Below are 18810 nucleotides of genomic sequence, written 5' to 3' on the forward strand. Positions count from 1 at the left end.
TGTTTGGATGTTTCTGGGAGGAGCCAATTTTCTACTTAAATCTTTGCAACATGAGATTTGTCTTTATTTTGTGTGTTGAGATGAAGCACATAGAGAGCTTGACTGGTGTAAATTACTGGATTCCTCTTTGGAAGACATCTCTGTTGTTGATAATTCATCCTTTGAATAGTCACACGGATTATCGTCTTACTGTCATTCGGTTAAGTCAGCATTTAGAGTTATGTCATTTTCAGTATGGTCCATCACAATACTTTTTGCCATCTCGTACATTTCTTCAGTTATTTGCATTTCCTTTTCTGAAAAATTTCTTTGACTTGGGTACAAGTAATTTTTTGCATCATTTAACAAGTTCATATTTTACATAATTAATATGTACTGTTAGCAGCATGCTACCTGCAGATTGTGAGCAGTGTGATTCCAAAATCTGTAACTTGTGAAGAGTTCACATGAAGAACAGAGCTAGTGTAGCAAATTCACTGAATATATGTTAATTTAATTATTTTGAAACTAGAGATTACGTTAAGAGATCAACCTTGAGCATTAGACTACAATTTGAGCCTCCCAAATTGCTTTTGAAGGTAGGTGTGAGCAACTTTGTAAAACTTCAAGCAATGATATTTTGAACCATCTTTTGTACATTTTATTAAATTATTTGACCACCAAAAATTAGCATTACTTTTAAGCTTGTTATGTAAAGACTTACAGCATGCAGTTAATGTATTGGTGCTAAAGAAATTTCATTAATACAAAATTCTTAAATGTTATCACTCAAACGACCTGAATATCATCATCATTGTACATTAAATGACAGAATCTTAGTGAAAGTGCGGTGAATCAACCAAGCATTACTCATATCTTGTGGGTAGTTTCATGAACCATGTGTGCTATCAACCAAGTTTGATTTAGGTGTAAATTGGGGCTTCACGAGCGATAACTGCATATCCAATAAATTACCCTAAATATTATAAGTGATGCTGTGTCTCACTATCAGTGGTAAAAAAAAAAAAAAAAAAAAAAAAAAAAAGAAAGTGCTGGTGTCATAGAAAATAAAAGAGACTGCCTGCTGCACTGGTTAGCCTAGATACAAAGAAACTTGTCTTGACAGATGCATTATCGAAGGGGCTGTGACAAATCAAACATCTACCAGATCCATTGGAACCATTTTTGGCACTGTGTGTGTTCACAAGGACCATGCATAATATTGTCTTCTGGAAGCTGGAATGTATTTATGTCCGGCTCTGTGGCTAAATGGTTAGCGTGCTGGCCTTAGGTCATAGGGGTCTCGGGTTCGATTCCCAGCAGGGTCGGGAATTTTAACCATAATTGGTTAATTTCGCTGGCACGGGTGCTGGGTGTATGTGTCGTCTTCATCATCATTTCGTCCTCATCCTGTCACGCAGGTCGCCTACGGGTGTCAAATCTGGCGAGCTGAACTTGTCCTTGGACACTCCCGGTACCAAAAGCTGTTCGCCGTTTCATTTTTTTCATCAAGACAGTTGTACCTTTCCCATCATCACTGTCAAACATACCTTCAGTTGTGCCAAAAATAGGTACACTCGTGAGGAGAAAATTGAACCATGATTTTCATTATGTGGGACCATAATAGCTTAGTAGTATTTTCACCACCAAGGTGGCTGAGGTTCAAGTACTAGCCAATGCACGAGGGATTTTTGAAATGAAAAGTCATTACCCTATGGTTAGGATGCCTCATTAAACTTCAAGTTGCGTAACTATAATCACGATATCAACAGCAGCGTAAAACTGCAAGTTTGCTTGCTTTCCATTATTTCTAGCAGAAAGCTGCATGGGACTTAATGTCATTCATCTCATTCAACCTATTCTAATCATATCCATGTTTGAATTCCAGCAAATTTCCCTGTCTGATCTATGTGTCATCTCTGAGGTCCACCTGCTTTTACTTCCTGTTTTTATTTTGACTATCATTGAAAATCTGTACCTTTTTCTTGAATCACCTGTTTATTAACATGTTTTCCCACCTAGTGGCAAGGTCCCCTGTGTGGATCTGCTGTCTCCATTCACTTCAATCATGGGTCACATTAAGGTGTGGTTTAATTATTCTCATGCTGTCATGTAGCATATCAGCCATTTGTTGTTTAGTTTTTCCCGTATGTCATTTTCCAGTGACTCCCTATATGTAATTCATCTTTGGTGTCTGCGCTCAGTACATGTCCAAGCCAACATAATCAGCTTTCACACATTTTGTCCTGGATTGGCATGACCTAAATTGTTTTTCCTTATGTTTACTGTTGTACACTTGATCTGATGTAGTTACTTTGGCTAACACCTTTGTCTCTGTGAAGCTTTGTCATCAATAATTAACAAAAATACTTCTTGTCACATTTCAGTGGATTCTGTACTGTAAGCCATTCTGAAAAATATTTTTAAGTATAAAGAACAATTTTCAACTATATTTGCCATTTCTTTTTGATGCCTAGTAGACATTTCATTTAGTACGCAAGGCATATGCTGTAGAGTTGTTTCTTTCCTTTTCACCCCTTACCTTGTATGTGCTTTAATATTACTAATTTAACTAGGTTTTAAATGGCTGTTAATTTTGTGTTCATTACTTTGATTATAGGAGAAACTTCATAGAAAGTGTCTACAAGAGACTGTGTCCTAACCAAGCTGATAGTGTAAGTCTAAACTATGACTTTGGTGGTTACTGAGTTACTCGTGAATTTTTTCAGTCATGTAAAAAGAATATGTGTAGTAAGTACTCTTCAGTTGTTTCTTGACATAAATAAATAAATAAATGAGTGCAATAACGATTAACTGCAGGGAAAGCTTTTTATCATTGTTTCATTCTTATCTTGTGTGCTTTCACTTGTTTGTGTTGTACTTTCATTGTGTGAAATCCACAGTCCCTTGGCTAAGTTTTTTCAAGTTTTTGTACTTATGGCCAGCAGTAATAAGAATTTAAATATTACAGAAATATCCCTATAAAGGATCTTGATGTATATGCCTATAGTGATCATATGAAAAAGTACTTCATGGATATTAGCTTACAGTATGTTTACAGTTCTGTACATAATGGATCAAGAAATTCAGCCGTGTACGTGCCTATAGAATTTAGTTCACAAAAATTGTACCAAGATATCATTTAAAGTTGTTTTGTTTATACTGTTGTAAGTTATTAATCCTCTGGAAGGAAATGATCATAGTTGCATATTATTATTATTATTATTATTATTATTATTATTATTATTATTATTATTATTATTATTATTATTATTATTTGTGAAAGTCGTATTTTCAGTAATAAAGCAATTTGTATCATTTGTGAATTTTCAGCCTTTACACTTTCCCTACTTCCCACTCCACACTTCATCTAGTATTCTAGTGAACCCAACAATGTTTCATTAGATCCTTTCATATATATTCTCTCTCCCTCTCTCATTTGTAAATGCAGTAATTACATATGTACAGAACAATACATGGATTTTGTTTCATCATTTCAGTGTGACAAAACTTCATAAATCATTGTGTGTTGTTGCCAGGGTTTGCATTGACCCATGTTGATACAAAGTATTGAATTCTGTTATAAAATATGGGAAGGAATTTTAAGTGGGATGTGATGAGCTTCTCACGTACGCTTGTTTTTGTTTTCTACCTGATTTTACCTTTAGAGCCAATCGCTGCATATGACCCGTGTTTAGCCATCTGTGATGTCCAGCTTTATGGGTGGAACTTGCATACCAAATACCTTTATAGAAATTCCTAAGAATTTGATATGTCTCAAAGATAGTCTTGCTGGAATTGTTTGTTGTACATTCCTAATGTTTAAGACTAAAAGTTGCTATTAGCTTAAGGCAGGGATGGCGAACCTATGCCACGCGTGTCATTAGGTGACACGCGAACATGATTTCGGTGGCACACCACATGCACATATTAAAAATTTTATGTACGTTTTGTACTACAGACTATACATATCTCGTGCATCGTACATAGTGTTTCAGGTTTAAGAAACAAATACCGAAAATATAAATAGTTGTTCCATTCGAACGTGCATTTGGCAACACTACGACACTGATAGGTCCGGCAGTCAAGTGAAATAAATGTCAGATGCGGCCGACGAGCAATTCGCTCACCTATATCAGTGAATTAGTGAAGTTTGGCTTGTGTGTGGTTGCCAGCATCGCGTAATTATTCTTACTGAGTAACTGTTTATTGTTGTGGATTTTGTAAGACAAATAATTGCCAAGAAATTATCCCGATTTCGAGATTTGGAGAAACTATCGCACTTTATTTCAAAACCTCATATTGCGCAAATGAGTCTTTTTTTTTTGGCGTGGTTAAATTTTGACAGTTTAGAAATGGAGTTGACTGAATTTTAAACAAGCCTGTATGGGAGAAAAATTTCGTACAACTTGATGAAGCATTAGTGAAAATCGAGTGTGCTATTGATGGGGAATACTCTCTCCAGAAGCCAGAGAACTTAATACTTGAACAGTGGAACAGCCTCCCACAAAAGTTTTCGGCCATGAATAAACTTGCTACAGCGCTACTTACTTTGTTTGGGTCATCATACGTCTGCAAGCAGCTATTTTCTACAATGAACGTTGTGAAGACAAGTTATGAACCTAACGTAAATTACAAAGCTACTAAGTATTTTTTCGGTATTCGCAAAATACGACCATGAAACATGCAATCAAATGTATTTGGTATTTTACAATATATATAGGGGTCTAATAACATTATGAAACATAATTGGAATTAGGGATGGAAGTCCGTGGTGGCAATGGTGAGTGGGGGCGAGGGTTGTATCCATTACAAACGAAAATAACAAATGGCACAGTAGACAGTTGAGAATAATAATCGAAACATAAAATGGCACACTACTTAGAAAAGGTTCGCCATCCCTGGCTTAAGGCATTATTTGGTAGATTACTTCTTCTTGCTGTACGGTATTTAAGAATTTTCTGGAGCCTTTCTGCAATTATAGAAATCTCAATTAAATTAAATTGTTTCCTGACTGAAAGCCAGTATTGGTCTCTTGAAGCTTTTTACAGTAATCTTCCAGAGTTGTAAACTTACATTTTTAATATTTATTTTTTTCCCACGTTTAATAACTGCTTTAATCTACTTGCAGTACTGCAAATGAAACCTGCTGAGTCATGTCTGAGATGTTTCATATGTTCCCACCTGAAAAATATTTGTATAGTAATTGTGCATGTTTGATGCTTTGAACAAAGATGCATAATTGATCGAAGCAAGTGAGGTTACCTGCGTCAGTTTCAATCCTCTTACTAGGGGCCGATGACCTAGATGTTAAGCCCCTCTTAACAACAAGCATCATCATCAATCCTGTCATACATGAGAAACATGAGTAGTAGCCTCATCACACCATCCTAGAATTTCTTTTGTATGAAACTGCGATAAATGCCAAATTTATATGAGGACATTACCAAAATTACCTCATCCTAGTAAAAAAAGAAACTAATAAATTTAACATGTTTTCAAATATCAACTATCTTCTACGGTTCTTGTCACCTACTAAATCATTTTCTTCTACTGTTTTTTTCCACAGTTTGGTTGGGTCACAGGTTCAAACTGTGTTGCACTAGTGGACTTGGCCCTGTTTCATGGCCAGATCCTTTTTTTTTTTTTTTGCAAGTTGCTTTACGTTGCACCAATACAGATAGGTCTTATGGCGACGATGGGGCCGGAAAAGGCTAGGAATGGGAAGGAAGTGGCCGTGGCCTTAATTAAGGTACAGCCCCAGCACTTGCCTGGTGTGAAAATGGGAAACCACGGAAAACCATCTTCAGGGCTGCCAACAGTGGGGTTTGAACCCACTATCTCTTGAATACTGGATACTGTAAGTAAAATTCTCTCAAGAATAAAATTTACTGTGTCCACCTATTCAGTACAATTATTGTTATCTTCAATACGGAACAGATATGAGATTAATTACTTGTACTGGATACTGGCTGCACTTAAGCGACTGCAGCTATCCAGCTCGGTAGATCCTTTTCTTGATGCATACTTTATGTTGAGAGATGTATTCACTATTGCATGTTTTCTGTGGTGGTTCATAGTGTAGTGAGCTGTGCATGCATAAAGAGGTGAGTATTAAGATGATCACAAACACTCACTCCCCAAGTCAGAGGAATTAGCCATACATGATTAAAGTCCCCCAACACTTGCCAGGAATCAAACCCAGGACCCTCTGAACAGAATATTATGACACTGACCATTCAGTCGAGGAGCCAGCCAGACCTGTCACCTCCTAGTTGTTTTATAGAATTTAGTATTATTTCAGTATAAACGATGAGTGACGGTATAAATGTTTTTATAATTCAATCATTGCTATGTAAGTTTGTCTTAAATGTGTGTCTACTCACATTTAGACATGGTTTATAAACAGATTAACAGTTAAACTTAAAGCCAAATGTTTCTATATTGCCTTGCTACAGACCTATGTCTAAAGAGCCTTCTTGTGTCAGTTCAGTTAAAGTTATGGAACCAACAAGAGGGAAGAATATTCTGGACGTGCAGGTGGTAAAATCAGATGAGCTGTACAGAGAAACCAAAGTAATAGATGGTATTGGTGATTGCGAAGCTGTTTTCATTGTAGTTAAAAATAAATGTGGTAGAAAGGGAGGTCATAAAAGTAGGACTGTAAGGCAGTAATATATGGCTGATAAGACAGGCATGAGGGAGTTTTTAAAAAGTAATTATGATCCGTGTAAAACGGTAAATAAAAATGTAAACAGGTTTGTGGGATGGGTTCAAGCAATTGTTGAGGAATGTGAAAACAGATATGTACCTCTAAAGGTGCTTAAGTAATGGTAATGACCCGCTATATTATAATAGAGAAGTAGAGAGACTAAGAACGAGGTGCAGGTTAGAAAGAAATAGAGTTAGAAATGGCTTTGGAAGTACGGAGAAATTGAAGGCACTTCATGGAAAATTGAATCTTGTGAAGGAGTCAGTTAAGGATAACATGATGGCAAACATAATTGGCAGTCATACTAATTTTGGTAAAAAATGGAATGGTATGTACCTATAGGTAATTAAGGCAGAAACAGGTTCCTTGGAGGACATTACAGGAACAAGAGGAGTGTGTATGTGAGGATCTACAGAAGACAGCACTATTCAGTCAGAAGTATGTAAAACTTGTCGGTTAAAAGGATAATGTCCAGATGGAGGTGGTGATTAATAATAATGAAGTATTGAAGTTTACCTGTGATGACAAAGTTGTTTTCAATAAGATACAAAAGCTGAAAACTAGAAAAGCCGCTGGAATCGATAGGATATACTAAAGACAGTGGGTTGGGATATATTATCGTAAGTATTTATTTGATTACTGTTTGTATGAAGGAGCTATACCAAGTGAATGGAGAGTTGCTATAGTAGTCCCTGTGTGCAAGGAAGGGTGTGATAAGCATGAGACTGAGAGTTGCAGGCCGGTCAGTTTGACGTGTTGCATGTAAGCATTGGGAAAGCATTCTTTGTAATTATATTAGACGTCTTTGGAAAATTAGTAAACGGTTCGATGTAAAGCATTTCAGGTTTAGGAAAAGTTATTCAAATTGTAGGATTCTAGTATGATAAAGCAGAAATCTTGGATTCAGGAGGTCAAATGGACTCTATGGCAATTGACCAATCTAAGGCATTTGATAGGATAGATCATGGGGGACTGCTGGTAAAAATGAGCGCAATAATTGTACTAGATGAAGAGTGACTGAATGGGTGGCTATATTTCTAGAAAATAGAACTAATTGGAGTAGGTGAAGCAATATCTGATCCCATAATGATTTAGAGGAGAATCAATCGATCATCAATGATCTGCATTTAGGGTGGTCGCCCAGGTGGCATATTCTCTATTAATTGTTTACCTCATATTTATATTTGTTTACCTAGCTTTTTCTTAAATATTTTCAGCAAACTTGGAAATTTATCAAACATTTCCCTTGATAATTTATTCCAATCCCTTACTTTCATCCTATAAATGAATATTTGCCCCAATCTGTCCTCTTGAATGCCAACTTTATCGTCGTATTATGATCGTCCTACTTTTAAAAGCTCCACTCAAGCTTATTCTTCTACTTACGTCATTCCATGCCAACTCACCACTAACAGCTCAAAATATATCGCATCAATTAAGAACTAGTGTTGGGTTTAATGGTCCACCCAATCACTACACTTCACTTTTGAAAACTATTTATATAAAAATATGTTAAACATACTTTGGAACATGTTTCGTCTCATTTGAGACTTCTTCATCCAGTAACGTCTCGCAGCAGATTACAATGCTCATTGTTGCTCATTAGACTGCATTGCCAAAAGAGGAATCTTCAGAGCCCTTTAAAAAGAAGAATTGGATATAATAAAAGTAATAGCTAGTTTCAATGTGTTTAATCCCAACATGATCAATAAAATCATCAACAAGGTAAAGCTAAAATTAGCCACTAATCTTTCCCAGGACAAACCCAGAAAGCAAAATATGCAACATTCACATACACAAACCCAATTATTCATCAAAGCACGCAATCAAAATCGCTTGCAAATTGCAAAATACTAATCAAAATTTATTTTTCAATCACAACTCAGTTAACTAATAATTGTTATTCTGAATCAGGTATTTACAGACTCAAGTGTTCAGATTGCGTATTTTTATACGTTGGTCAAACAGGGCAAAGTTTTTTACTAGATACGCTGTACATTTTAATGCCCAAAATCATAATAAATTATCTGCGGTGAGCAACCACATGAGAGACACGGGACACCATTTACTACAATATAACGTGACCTAAAAATCATTTTAAAGAAATTGAAACAGGTAGGCTTATGACAGATGACAGAGTAGGAAAACTTAATATATTTTCTTGGATCAACAGTTCAATAAAAACCAAAACCTAAATGATGTTATAGATTTTTAAAAAGCCCTCTTTACAAACAGATTCCAAACTTACTTCAAAAATTAAATCTACAAGATAATAAATTCTTTAAAAATATTAACGCGTGATCAGTGAACACTCCCATCGAATCGATCAACACGCTACTCCCCTCCTCTCCCTCGGGCACCAATAACTCTCCCCCACACGCAGCCAACAAGCCCTTAGCTCGGCCTTCCCAGGTCCACCCCCCCTCCAATAAGACCTCATGTTTACAACACAAGAAGTAGAACGTTGGCGAACGCCAGTTGTCTTATGACACTCAACACGAGAAGTTAACATCTCGGCGGCCTAAGGCGTAAGTGCTATTATTGAATTGGTTCCACTTGTCAATTCCCTCATTTTCAATTCTCAACCCTCAATAAATAAGAACTTTTTCCTTCTTGCAGACCTTCAACATACACTCTGCTTCTCATTCTTCATAACATCTGCTACAATTTCATCGTTCCCTTTAGACCAGCCCGCTTGTTATTCAGTATGTTCTAACAACAATGAAACATGCTAATAGTATCAAATTTCTCTACAAACACCACATATTAAAAGAAGATGGCCGAGTGATGTCTACTATTTACTTCAATTCTATAATTGTTACTTAACACGTTCAGTACCTGCTTCTGAGCGGGACACTTGAATGCCTGGACCAGCCATTTTCATGCCCGGCTCTCTTGACGTGAATCACTTAATAAAATTTACAATTACTCGTAAACTATGAATGTTAGAAAAATGATATTTCGTGCTTACCTCTAGTAAATATTTAGGGTGTGATATCTGGTGTCACAGGTTTCAAAATACATCTAATTTAATACAGCCTATCTGTATTTTCGGCATAATGATTACTGTCACTGAAGTGAAGAAATGAAAGAATATGAAGGAAGCGTATTCGGAACCTTGTTTTAGAAAATATCGGAGTATGAAAAACATGGTCTTCGGTCCAGTATATTTTTATATCAGGATTTTGGACTAATCGGTTTCCACGATTGCATGATCGAATTCTTTGTGAAAGGCCGGGGCGCTGCACTTATCACTTGACGCGCGTATAGATTGGTCTGCTCAGACACATACTGATAAAATTCGTCATTCATGAAAATACTCACGTAACTCAAAATATTCTGCTTATTTTCTAATTGAACATTTATAACTGAATTCTCTGTAAATAATGGAACAGGTGGACAATAACTAGGATGATATGTATCAGGCACTTCACCTTCCTCTATAGGCCTATCGGATTCGGGAATCGGAATTTCCTCGTCACTCTCACTTTCACTATCTGAGTCTATTTGAGGAATAAGTTCATCACCAGAATAATCATTGTGAACAATATCTAATAATTTATCTTCCGTAAGAAACTTTGTTTTATAAGCCATTATACTACACTCGGTAAGAACGACACGCACTGCATTGAAATCTCAAGTACCGACTTGACGCGCGAGGAAGTGCTGAGATATTCCTGCTAAAACAGCTAAAATAACATGAGCCCACTCAACGCCAGAGTTATCTCAAAAAGGTAAACCAACTTCCTGCTACAACCAGTAACGCTGACTAAGGTGTAAGACTGCATAGATGACAAATATAAACAGCATTGCTTCGCGCGGAACATTAAACGTCTTACGCCGTCCGCGGCCCGCAGCATAGGAGCAAGCTTAAACGTCTTACGCCATCCACGGTCCGCAATGAGTTAAAATATGTAACGTGAACTTTTTCCAAAGACTAATTCACATAAAAACAACTTCAATCACATTTGTATATAAATTTTAAAACACACATCAATTCCTCAGACCAAGGACTTTAGCCAGATGATTCTATATGTTTTAATGCTATCTTTAATCATTAATAACCCGTGGGGGTCTTCTTACCTGTTTCCCTATCGGGCGCGTCCCAGGTGGGGGATAGGGGGGCCATCCGGACTTGCCTGAGGGAAATAAAATACCCTCTCGCAGACCAAAAACAGGTATTGCCAGAAAACGTCTTGAGGCATTGTGATTGTTACTAGCCCATGTCAAGGCTTGGAAGTGGAGGCCTTACCCACACGTGCTAGAGAGGCATACGTGGTTCCTCCACATGGGTGATAGGGTGGTTCAGGTGAAGAGGGGCTGGTGATTGAGGTGAAGGCTCACTGCGAGGTGCTGGAACCAACACATCGCTTTGCTCTACATAGCCTGGACGAGCCGCGGGCCGGAAAAGGGGCGATCCCAACCTAGGGCGAAAGTCATGGCTGTGAACTCGATGATGATAATGCCAAGTGGAGACCACATGTGTGGGCCTACTGAAGAGGGAACAAACTTGGCTAGGTTCGGGCCAGGGGCGGACCGTTCGATGGACGACTGAGGGGCATGGTCTCTGCTACGGAGAGCCTGAGATGCGACAGGACAATGCCTGGCTGTATGCCTCACCATGGATGGTGAGAATGATGCTCAGGACCCTAGAAGGGTGAGTAGGAGATCGGGATCTGCACTGAGATGGCCTTCACTTAAACCGCAGTGGTACATATAAGTTAGGAAATTTGTTTGGAAGGGTAATAGGGAGGTACATTCAGCGAAACGGGGTTGTCTTGGGAATGGTGAAAAGGGTACAGAGATCTGGAAGTCAAGTAGTGATGACATAAAAATGTTAGTGTTGAACTGTAGAAGTATTGCAAAGAAAGGAATAGAATTAAATAATTTAATAGATATATATATTTACCAGATATTGTAATAGGAGTTGAATAATGGATGCAGAAATTTTCTCACGAAATTGGAGTGTGTATCGTAGAGATAGGATAGGAATGGTGGGAGGGGGAGTTTTCATTCTGGTGGAAAGAAGAATTTGTATGCTACGAAAAGGCTAAAGATAACAAACATGAACTTCTACGTGTAAGGCTCATTTCTAAAGATAATAGGCAACTTGATGTCTTTGGAGTGTACAGAACAGGAAAGGGTAGCGCTGACCCGGATTCAGAATTATTTGTTAAGATAATCAGCTATGTGGGAAATGACATGAAAAGGAATGTGATAGTAGCGGGAGATATGAATTTACCAAATGTCAATTGGGAAGGAAATGCGAACGACAGGAAGCACGACCAACAAATGGCAAATAAACTAATATGGGAAGGACAGCTGATTCAGAAAGTGATGGAACCAACTAGAGGGGAAAATATCCTGGACATGGTGCTGATAAAACCAGATGAGCTCTATAGAGAAACCGAAGTAATAGATGGTATTAGTGATCAAGAAGCTGTATTTGTCGTAGTTAAAAATAAATGTGGTAGAAAGGAAGGTTTTCAAAGTAGGACTATTAGGCAGTACCATATGGCTGATACAGCAGGCATGCAGCAGTTTTTAAAAAGTAAATTTGATCGGTGGAAAACTGTAAATAAGAATATAAACAGACTCTGGAATGGGTTTAAAGCAATTGTTGTGGCATGTGAAAACAGGTTTTTACCTTTAAAGGTGGTAAGGAATGGTAAAGACCCACCTTCTTATAATACAGAAATAAAGAGGCTAAGAAGGAGGTGCAGATTAGAAAGAAATAACTTTGGAAATGGCTGTGGAAGTAAGGAGAAATTGAAGGAACTTACTAGGAAATTGAATATAAGGAAGAAGGCAGCTAAGGATAACATGATGGCAAGCATAACTGGCAGTCATTCAAATTTTAATGAAGAATGGAAGGGTATGTATAGGTACTTTAAGGTAGAAACAGGTTCCAAGAAGTACATTCCAGGAATAATTAATGAACAAGGAGTGTGTGTATGTGAGGATCTTTAAAAGGCAGAAGTATTCAGTCAGCAGTATGTAAAGATTGTTGGTTACAAGGATAATGTCCATATAGAGGAGGTGACTAATACTGAAGAAGTATTAAAATTTACATATGATGACAATCATATTTACAGTAAGATACAAAAGTTGAAAAATAGCAAGATATAGCAGATATCTTGGATTCTGGAGGTCAAATGGACTGTATCGAGATTGACCTGTCTAAAGCATTTGATAGGGTGGATCATGGGAGACTACTGGAAAAAAATGAGTGCAGTTGGACTAGACAAAAGAGTGACTGAATTGGTTGCTATATTTCTGGGAAATAGATCTCAGAGAATTGAGTAGGCAAAGCTTTATCTAACCCTGTAATAATTAAGAGGGGAATTCCTCAAGGCAGTATTAACGGACTTTTATGTTTTCTTATTAATTTCGTGTGGCTATTTCTAGCCGAGTGCAGCCCTTGTAAGGCAGACCCTCCAATGAGGGTGGGCGGCATCTGCCATGTGTAGGTAACTGCGTGTTATTGTGGTGGAGGATAGTGTTATGTGTGGTGTGTGAGTTGCAGGAATGTTGGGGACAGTACAAACACCCAGCCCCCGGGCCATTGGAATTAACCGATTAAGGTTAAAATCCCCGACCCGGCCGGGAATCGAACCCGGGACCCTCTGAACCGAAGGCCAGTACGCTGACCATTCAGCCAACGAGTCGGACATGTTTTCTTATATATATAAATGACATGAGTAAAGGAGTGGAATCAGAGGTAAGGCTTATTGTGGATGATGTTATTCTGTATAGAGTAATAAATAAGGTACAAGATTGTGAGCAACTTCAAAATGACCTTGATAATGTTGTGAGATGGACAGTAGGCAATGGTATGATAAACGGGATTAAAAGTCAGGTTGTGAGTTTCACAAATAAGAAAAGTTCTCTCAGTTTTAATTACTGCGTTGATGGGGTGAAAGCTCCTTTTTGGGGATCATTGTAAGTATCTAGGTGTTAATATAAGGAAAGATCTTCATTGGGGTAATCACATAAATGGGATTGTAAATAAAAGGTACTGATCTCTGCACGTGTTATGAGTGTGTTTAGGGGTTGTAGTAAGGATGTAAAGGAGAGGGCATATAAGTCTCTGGTAAGACCCCAACTAGAGTAATGGTTCCACTGTATGGGACCCTCGCCAGGGTTACCTGATTCAAGAAATGGAAAAAATCCAATTAAAAGCAGCTCAATTTGTTCTGGGTGATTTGCGACAAAAGAGTAGTGTTACAGAAATGTTGCAGAGTTGGGGTTGGGAAGAACTGGGAGAAAGAAGGCGAGCTGCTCGACTAAGTGGCATGTAAAATTCTTTCATGAATAAAATTACTGTGTCCACCTATTCAATACAATTATATTTTGTAGTGATTAAATCCTACATGAATTATAAACACTAGTTAGGAACATCTTTCGCCCTAATTTTGGGCATCTTCAGCCTAATACTAATCTTAAGGTCAAGTCTTAAATCTATTAAACATTGTTACTTAATACTAAATACAATGGTCTTATGCTAAAAAACAATATGTTTCCAATATATATGTTTTAACCTATAAAATATTACCATCCAACCATGCTTCTTTCTAAAGGAATATTCAAACCCAGCATGATCGGCTTTATACCACGGTTCCGGTTTTGTAACAATATACTTACGACATAGGTGACCATAACCACCTTTGAACGAACCAACTGTAAAACCTTCAAACTAATGTTCATCCATAAAGTTGGAGAAACCCCAATTCACACTGTGATCAATCTCTAGTCAATATGAAAACATTTGCATAATCTTTCATCCATACAGTAGGAGAAATCCAATTCACACTTAGGATGTTCTCTAGTCATTGTAAAATAAAAAATTTAGTTGCTTGTTCACAAATTCTGGCTTTTAATTAATGTACATATTTTAAACTATGTAAATATCACCTAAAGCACAACTTTTGTAAAAAAAAAAAAAAAATTTAACATAATAACATAATTTAGTATTAAGGTCCAATGTTTAATAGATTTAAGACTTTACCTTCAGATTAGTATTAGGCTGAAGATGCCCAAAATTAGGGCAAACTATGTTCCTAACTAGTGTTTATAACTCATGTAGGATTTAATCACTACAAAATATAATTGTATTGAATAGGTGGACACAGTAATTTTATTCATGAAAGAATTTTACTTATTGTATCTTCAATACGGAACAAAATGAGATTAGTTACTTGTAAGTGGTATGTTCCGAGCTGTCAGCGGAGAGAGGACGTGGAATGACATTAGTAGACGAATAAGTTTGAGTTTCATCCTTAAAAGTAGGAAAGATCACAATATGAAGGTAAAGTTGTAATTCAAGAGGACAAATTGGGGCAAATATTAATTTATAGGAAGGGGAGTGAGGGATTGGAATAACTTCCCAAGGGAGATGTTCAATAAATTTCAAATCTCATTGAAATCATTTACGAAAAGGGTAGGAAAACAAGAGATAGGGAATCTGCCACCTAGGCGACTGCCTTAAATGCAGATCAGTATTGATTGATTGATTGATTGATTGAAGGGGCAAAAACCCTATGATTGATTGAAAAATAGATTGTTATTAAGAACCAATTTCAAAACTTTGACATCAAGGGAAGCCATGGAAGCTCCAGTAGAGCAGATCCGGGAGCAAGCCCAGGATGAAACAATGGAGGCAGAAGTCCCAATTGGACAGGCTGTCGCCGACTCAAAACAAGAAATGGAAACAGAAGTTGCAATAGAGCAGACTGCTACTACAAGCAAACGTAGAGACAGAACTGAAGATTTCTATATCGAAAATCAACTGATTTCATATCGACAGACCCCCTCGCAACAGTGCATATTACAAGGAAAGGAAGAGAGCGAGGAAGGAAGCCAAAATAGTGGCTGGAACTTGGACGGAGAAGAGACCCAGGAACAGGGATCGGTGAGAGGCTCTCCCTCCGACAACGCCCAAAAGGCCAAGGTCGGGTGATAGTACGCCATCAAGTTCGGCTACAAAACCGCCCGCCAAGAAAGAGAAAGAAGAGACAGTCGCGTCCTTTTCGGAAAGACCAACTTCAGTCAGGGTAGCAATAATACCTAAAACCTTTCCATATGGTAAACTGAAGAAGGACATGAAGAAACTTTCATCTGCTCCGATAGCGAAAATGATACCTCTGTCGGATGGATGCCTTCCAGGCTTCCTCGAGTCTCCAAGGCTGGAAAGTGGAGCAATGGTACTGATCTGTGCAAATCCAGAAACTAAAAGCTGGCTGGAACAGACAGTGGCCAATTGCAACCCTTGGAAAGGGAAGCATTTGGAGGTGGCAGAAGCCAAGAAAGTGCTGAATACTACAAAGGTCATCACCAAGTTTCCTCCTCCATTTGACAATGGATGATGTGCTTGTCAGAATACATCAGCATGACACCAAACTTCCGACAAAATAGTGGAGAGTGCTGAATGCAACAAGTACTAATGACACAGAAAGGACAATATTGTTTTGACCCTTACTGAAAAAGATTTGGAAGAGCTCAAGAAGAGAGGACTTAAGGCCAAGCTTGGACTTGGGCAGATCAAATTTCAAGTAATTAAGGGGAAAACAAAACCTAGCGTTGGCAAGGATGGTACTGAAAGTTCTGCCGGCCAACCTACAACATAAAAAATCAGCTGTGGCCAATTTCATCAGGAAGTTCAAGTCCGAGGCTATCAATGTGGCTCTTATACAAGAGCCATGGGTAGTTAAGGGCAGATCAGTAGGACTGGCAGAATCTGTAGGTAAGCTAATGTACGATACTACATCGAATATGCCTAGAACATGTTTACTTGTGAGAAGAAAACTAAAATGCCCCCTGTTGCAGGAACATTGTGCAAAGGACTTGGTGGTGGCCAAGATAAAACTTGGAAATTGGGAAGGTTCCAGAGAAATAACCATAGGCTCTGCATACCCCCCATATGACTCAACTAATCTGCCCCCATCAGAAGAAGTTAAGAACGTAATTTGCAACGCAAAGAGGAAAGGCGAACACCTAGTCCTTGGAGCAGATGCAAATTCACACCACACGGCATTGGGCAGCATGAACTGCAATGCAAGAGGCGAGTCTTTCCTAGAGTTTATTATTGGAACTGAGTTGACGATACTAAACCTAGGAAACAAGCCTACATTTATAAATAAAAGTCGTAGAGAGGTAATAGACATTACACTAAGCACTACGCATATTGCAAACTTTATTAAAGACTGGAAGATGCTGGAGGAACCATCATTGGCAGACCACCAGCACATCCAATTTGCAATAGATGTGAGACTATGTGGGATTGAGATGTACAGAGACCCCAAAAAGAACTGGGATAGATACAGAGAAGTTCTAGGGAAGGCTGTACTAAAAATTCCAACTAACGTGAGAGGACAGAAAGAATTGGATGAGGCAGTGGAACTACTAGAAGAGGCCATTATAGACTCATACCATGACAACTGTCCTCTCAAAAAAGAGAAAAGTCTGGCCCCGTGTTGTAGGGGGCAACGCGTCCACCTGTCACCCAGCGGCCCCGGGTTCGATTCCTGGTCGGACGGGTTTTTAATTGTAAATTATTAATATTCCTAGCCTGGGGACTGGGTGTTAGTGTCATCCTTAACGTTCCTTTCCTCACATTCAACACTTTACAGTTCCGCCATTTCCAAATACATGCAGGCTCTTAACATATGGGGCAAAAGATCTCTCTAGGTCGACGCCCCAAATAAATAGCATTTTAAAAAGAAAAGATAAACATCAAAAAAGTAAGGTGGTGGAATAACAAACTAGCCAAAATGAAAAAAGAGGTTAGGATGTTGTATAGAATGTCGTCTAGAAATGGTATGTGGGACGTATATCATAGGAAACTCACTGAGTATAACCTAAAGATACGGAAAGCAAAAAACAAATCTTGGAGACTGTTCTGTGAGAAAGTGGAATCACGCACTGAAACAGCAAGGTTCCAGAAGGTTCTTAAAGCAACCCATATAAATCAGGTGGGGACACTGGAGAAACCAGATGGGTTGTTTACTGAGGCAGGGAAGGACACTCTGGAGATACTAATGGCGTGTCACTTTCTTGAGGCGGAGGAGATGACAGAAGAAGAAACTGTTGGAACAGAGACCGGAGCTTGAAGAGCAGACTGGAACTGTGCCAACAGAATAATAAAACACAACCATGTAATATGGGCACTCGACACGTTTCACCCTATAAAGGCTCCGGAGTCAGATGAGATACTTCCGATACTCTTACAGGAAGGATGGGAGATACTCGTTAATGCCCTGATGGACCTCTTCAGAGCTAGTCTATCTTTAGGGTATGTGCCAAAATCATTGGCCTGAAGCTAAAGCAGTATAAATAACTAAACCTGGAAGGGCAAACTGTACATAAGCACAGACCATTATGTTTAACCTCCTTCATGCTGAAACCAATGGAGAAAATTCTTGATAAATATATCAGGAGAACAGTGCAACTGAACTCTGCGTTAAATTAAAATCAGTTCGCACATAGACCTGGCAGATCCAGTGAAGTAGCACTCCACCAGTTGGTTTGTAAACTATAGGAAAGCCTAGAATATAAAGAAATTGCACTGGCGGCATTTCTAGATACAGAAGGAGCCTTGAGCAGTACAACCTATGACTGATCAAAGCATTGGAAAAGAGCAAGGTAAGTAAAACCGTCGTCAGATGGAATAAATCCATGTTAGAAGGAAGGAAGATAAAAGCAACCCTGTTTGAAGAAATGCTGACGGTTAGGGCCGCCCGAGGCTGTGCTCAGGGGGAAGTTCTTTTGCCTCTGCTGTGGAACCTCATGGTGAACAAAATCATAGTTCTAGTCAACGAACAGGTTTTCCATACACAAGGATACGCAGATGAGCTAGTGATTGTGGTACGAGGTAAGGTGATGAGTGTTATCCAGGACCTCATGAAAAGATCACTCAACCTTGTGGTGAACTGGTGTCGGGAAAAACAACTATCAGTCAACCCGAACAAGATAACTCTGGTCCCTTTTACAAGAAGGAGAAAATCAGAGGAAAAATGTTCACTGAAGCTCTTTGGGCAAGATATATATACTGTATACAGAAGAACAGGCACTGCACCTAGGTGTAGTGTTGGATAAAAATCTAACCTGGAAACCACATATAG

The 18810-nt window shown here is 38.4% G+C and overlaps 1 protein-coding gene across 1 annotated transcript in view; it reads left to right on the plus strand.

The window, feature by feature from the left end:
* Nucleotides 1-3295, plus strand: part of alph (alphabet) — a 201651-nt gene extending 198356 nt beyond the window's left edge. Inside the window, exon 5 of the mRNA XM_067139131.2 lies at nucleotides 2600-3295. Coding sequence (XP_066995232.1) covers nucleotides 2600-2687 — 88 coding nt within the window. The 3' untranslated portion in view covers nucleotides 2688-3295. The remainder of the gene's footprint in view (nucleotides 1-2599) is intronic.
* The last annotated feature ends 15515 nt before the right edge of the window (nucleotides 3296-18810 follow it).

The sequence above is a fragment of the Anabrus simplex genome, chromosome 2, assembly GCF_040414725.1.
Source record: "Anabrus simplex isolate iqAnaSimp1 chromosome 2, ASM4041472v1, whole genome shotgun sequence".
Classification (NCBI taxonomy): Eukaryota; Metazoa; Arthropoda; class Insecta; order Orthoptera; family Tettigoniidae; genus Anabrus; species Anabrus simplex.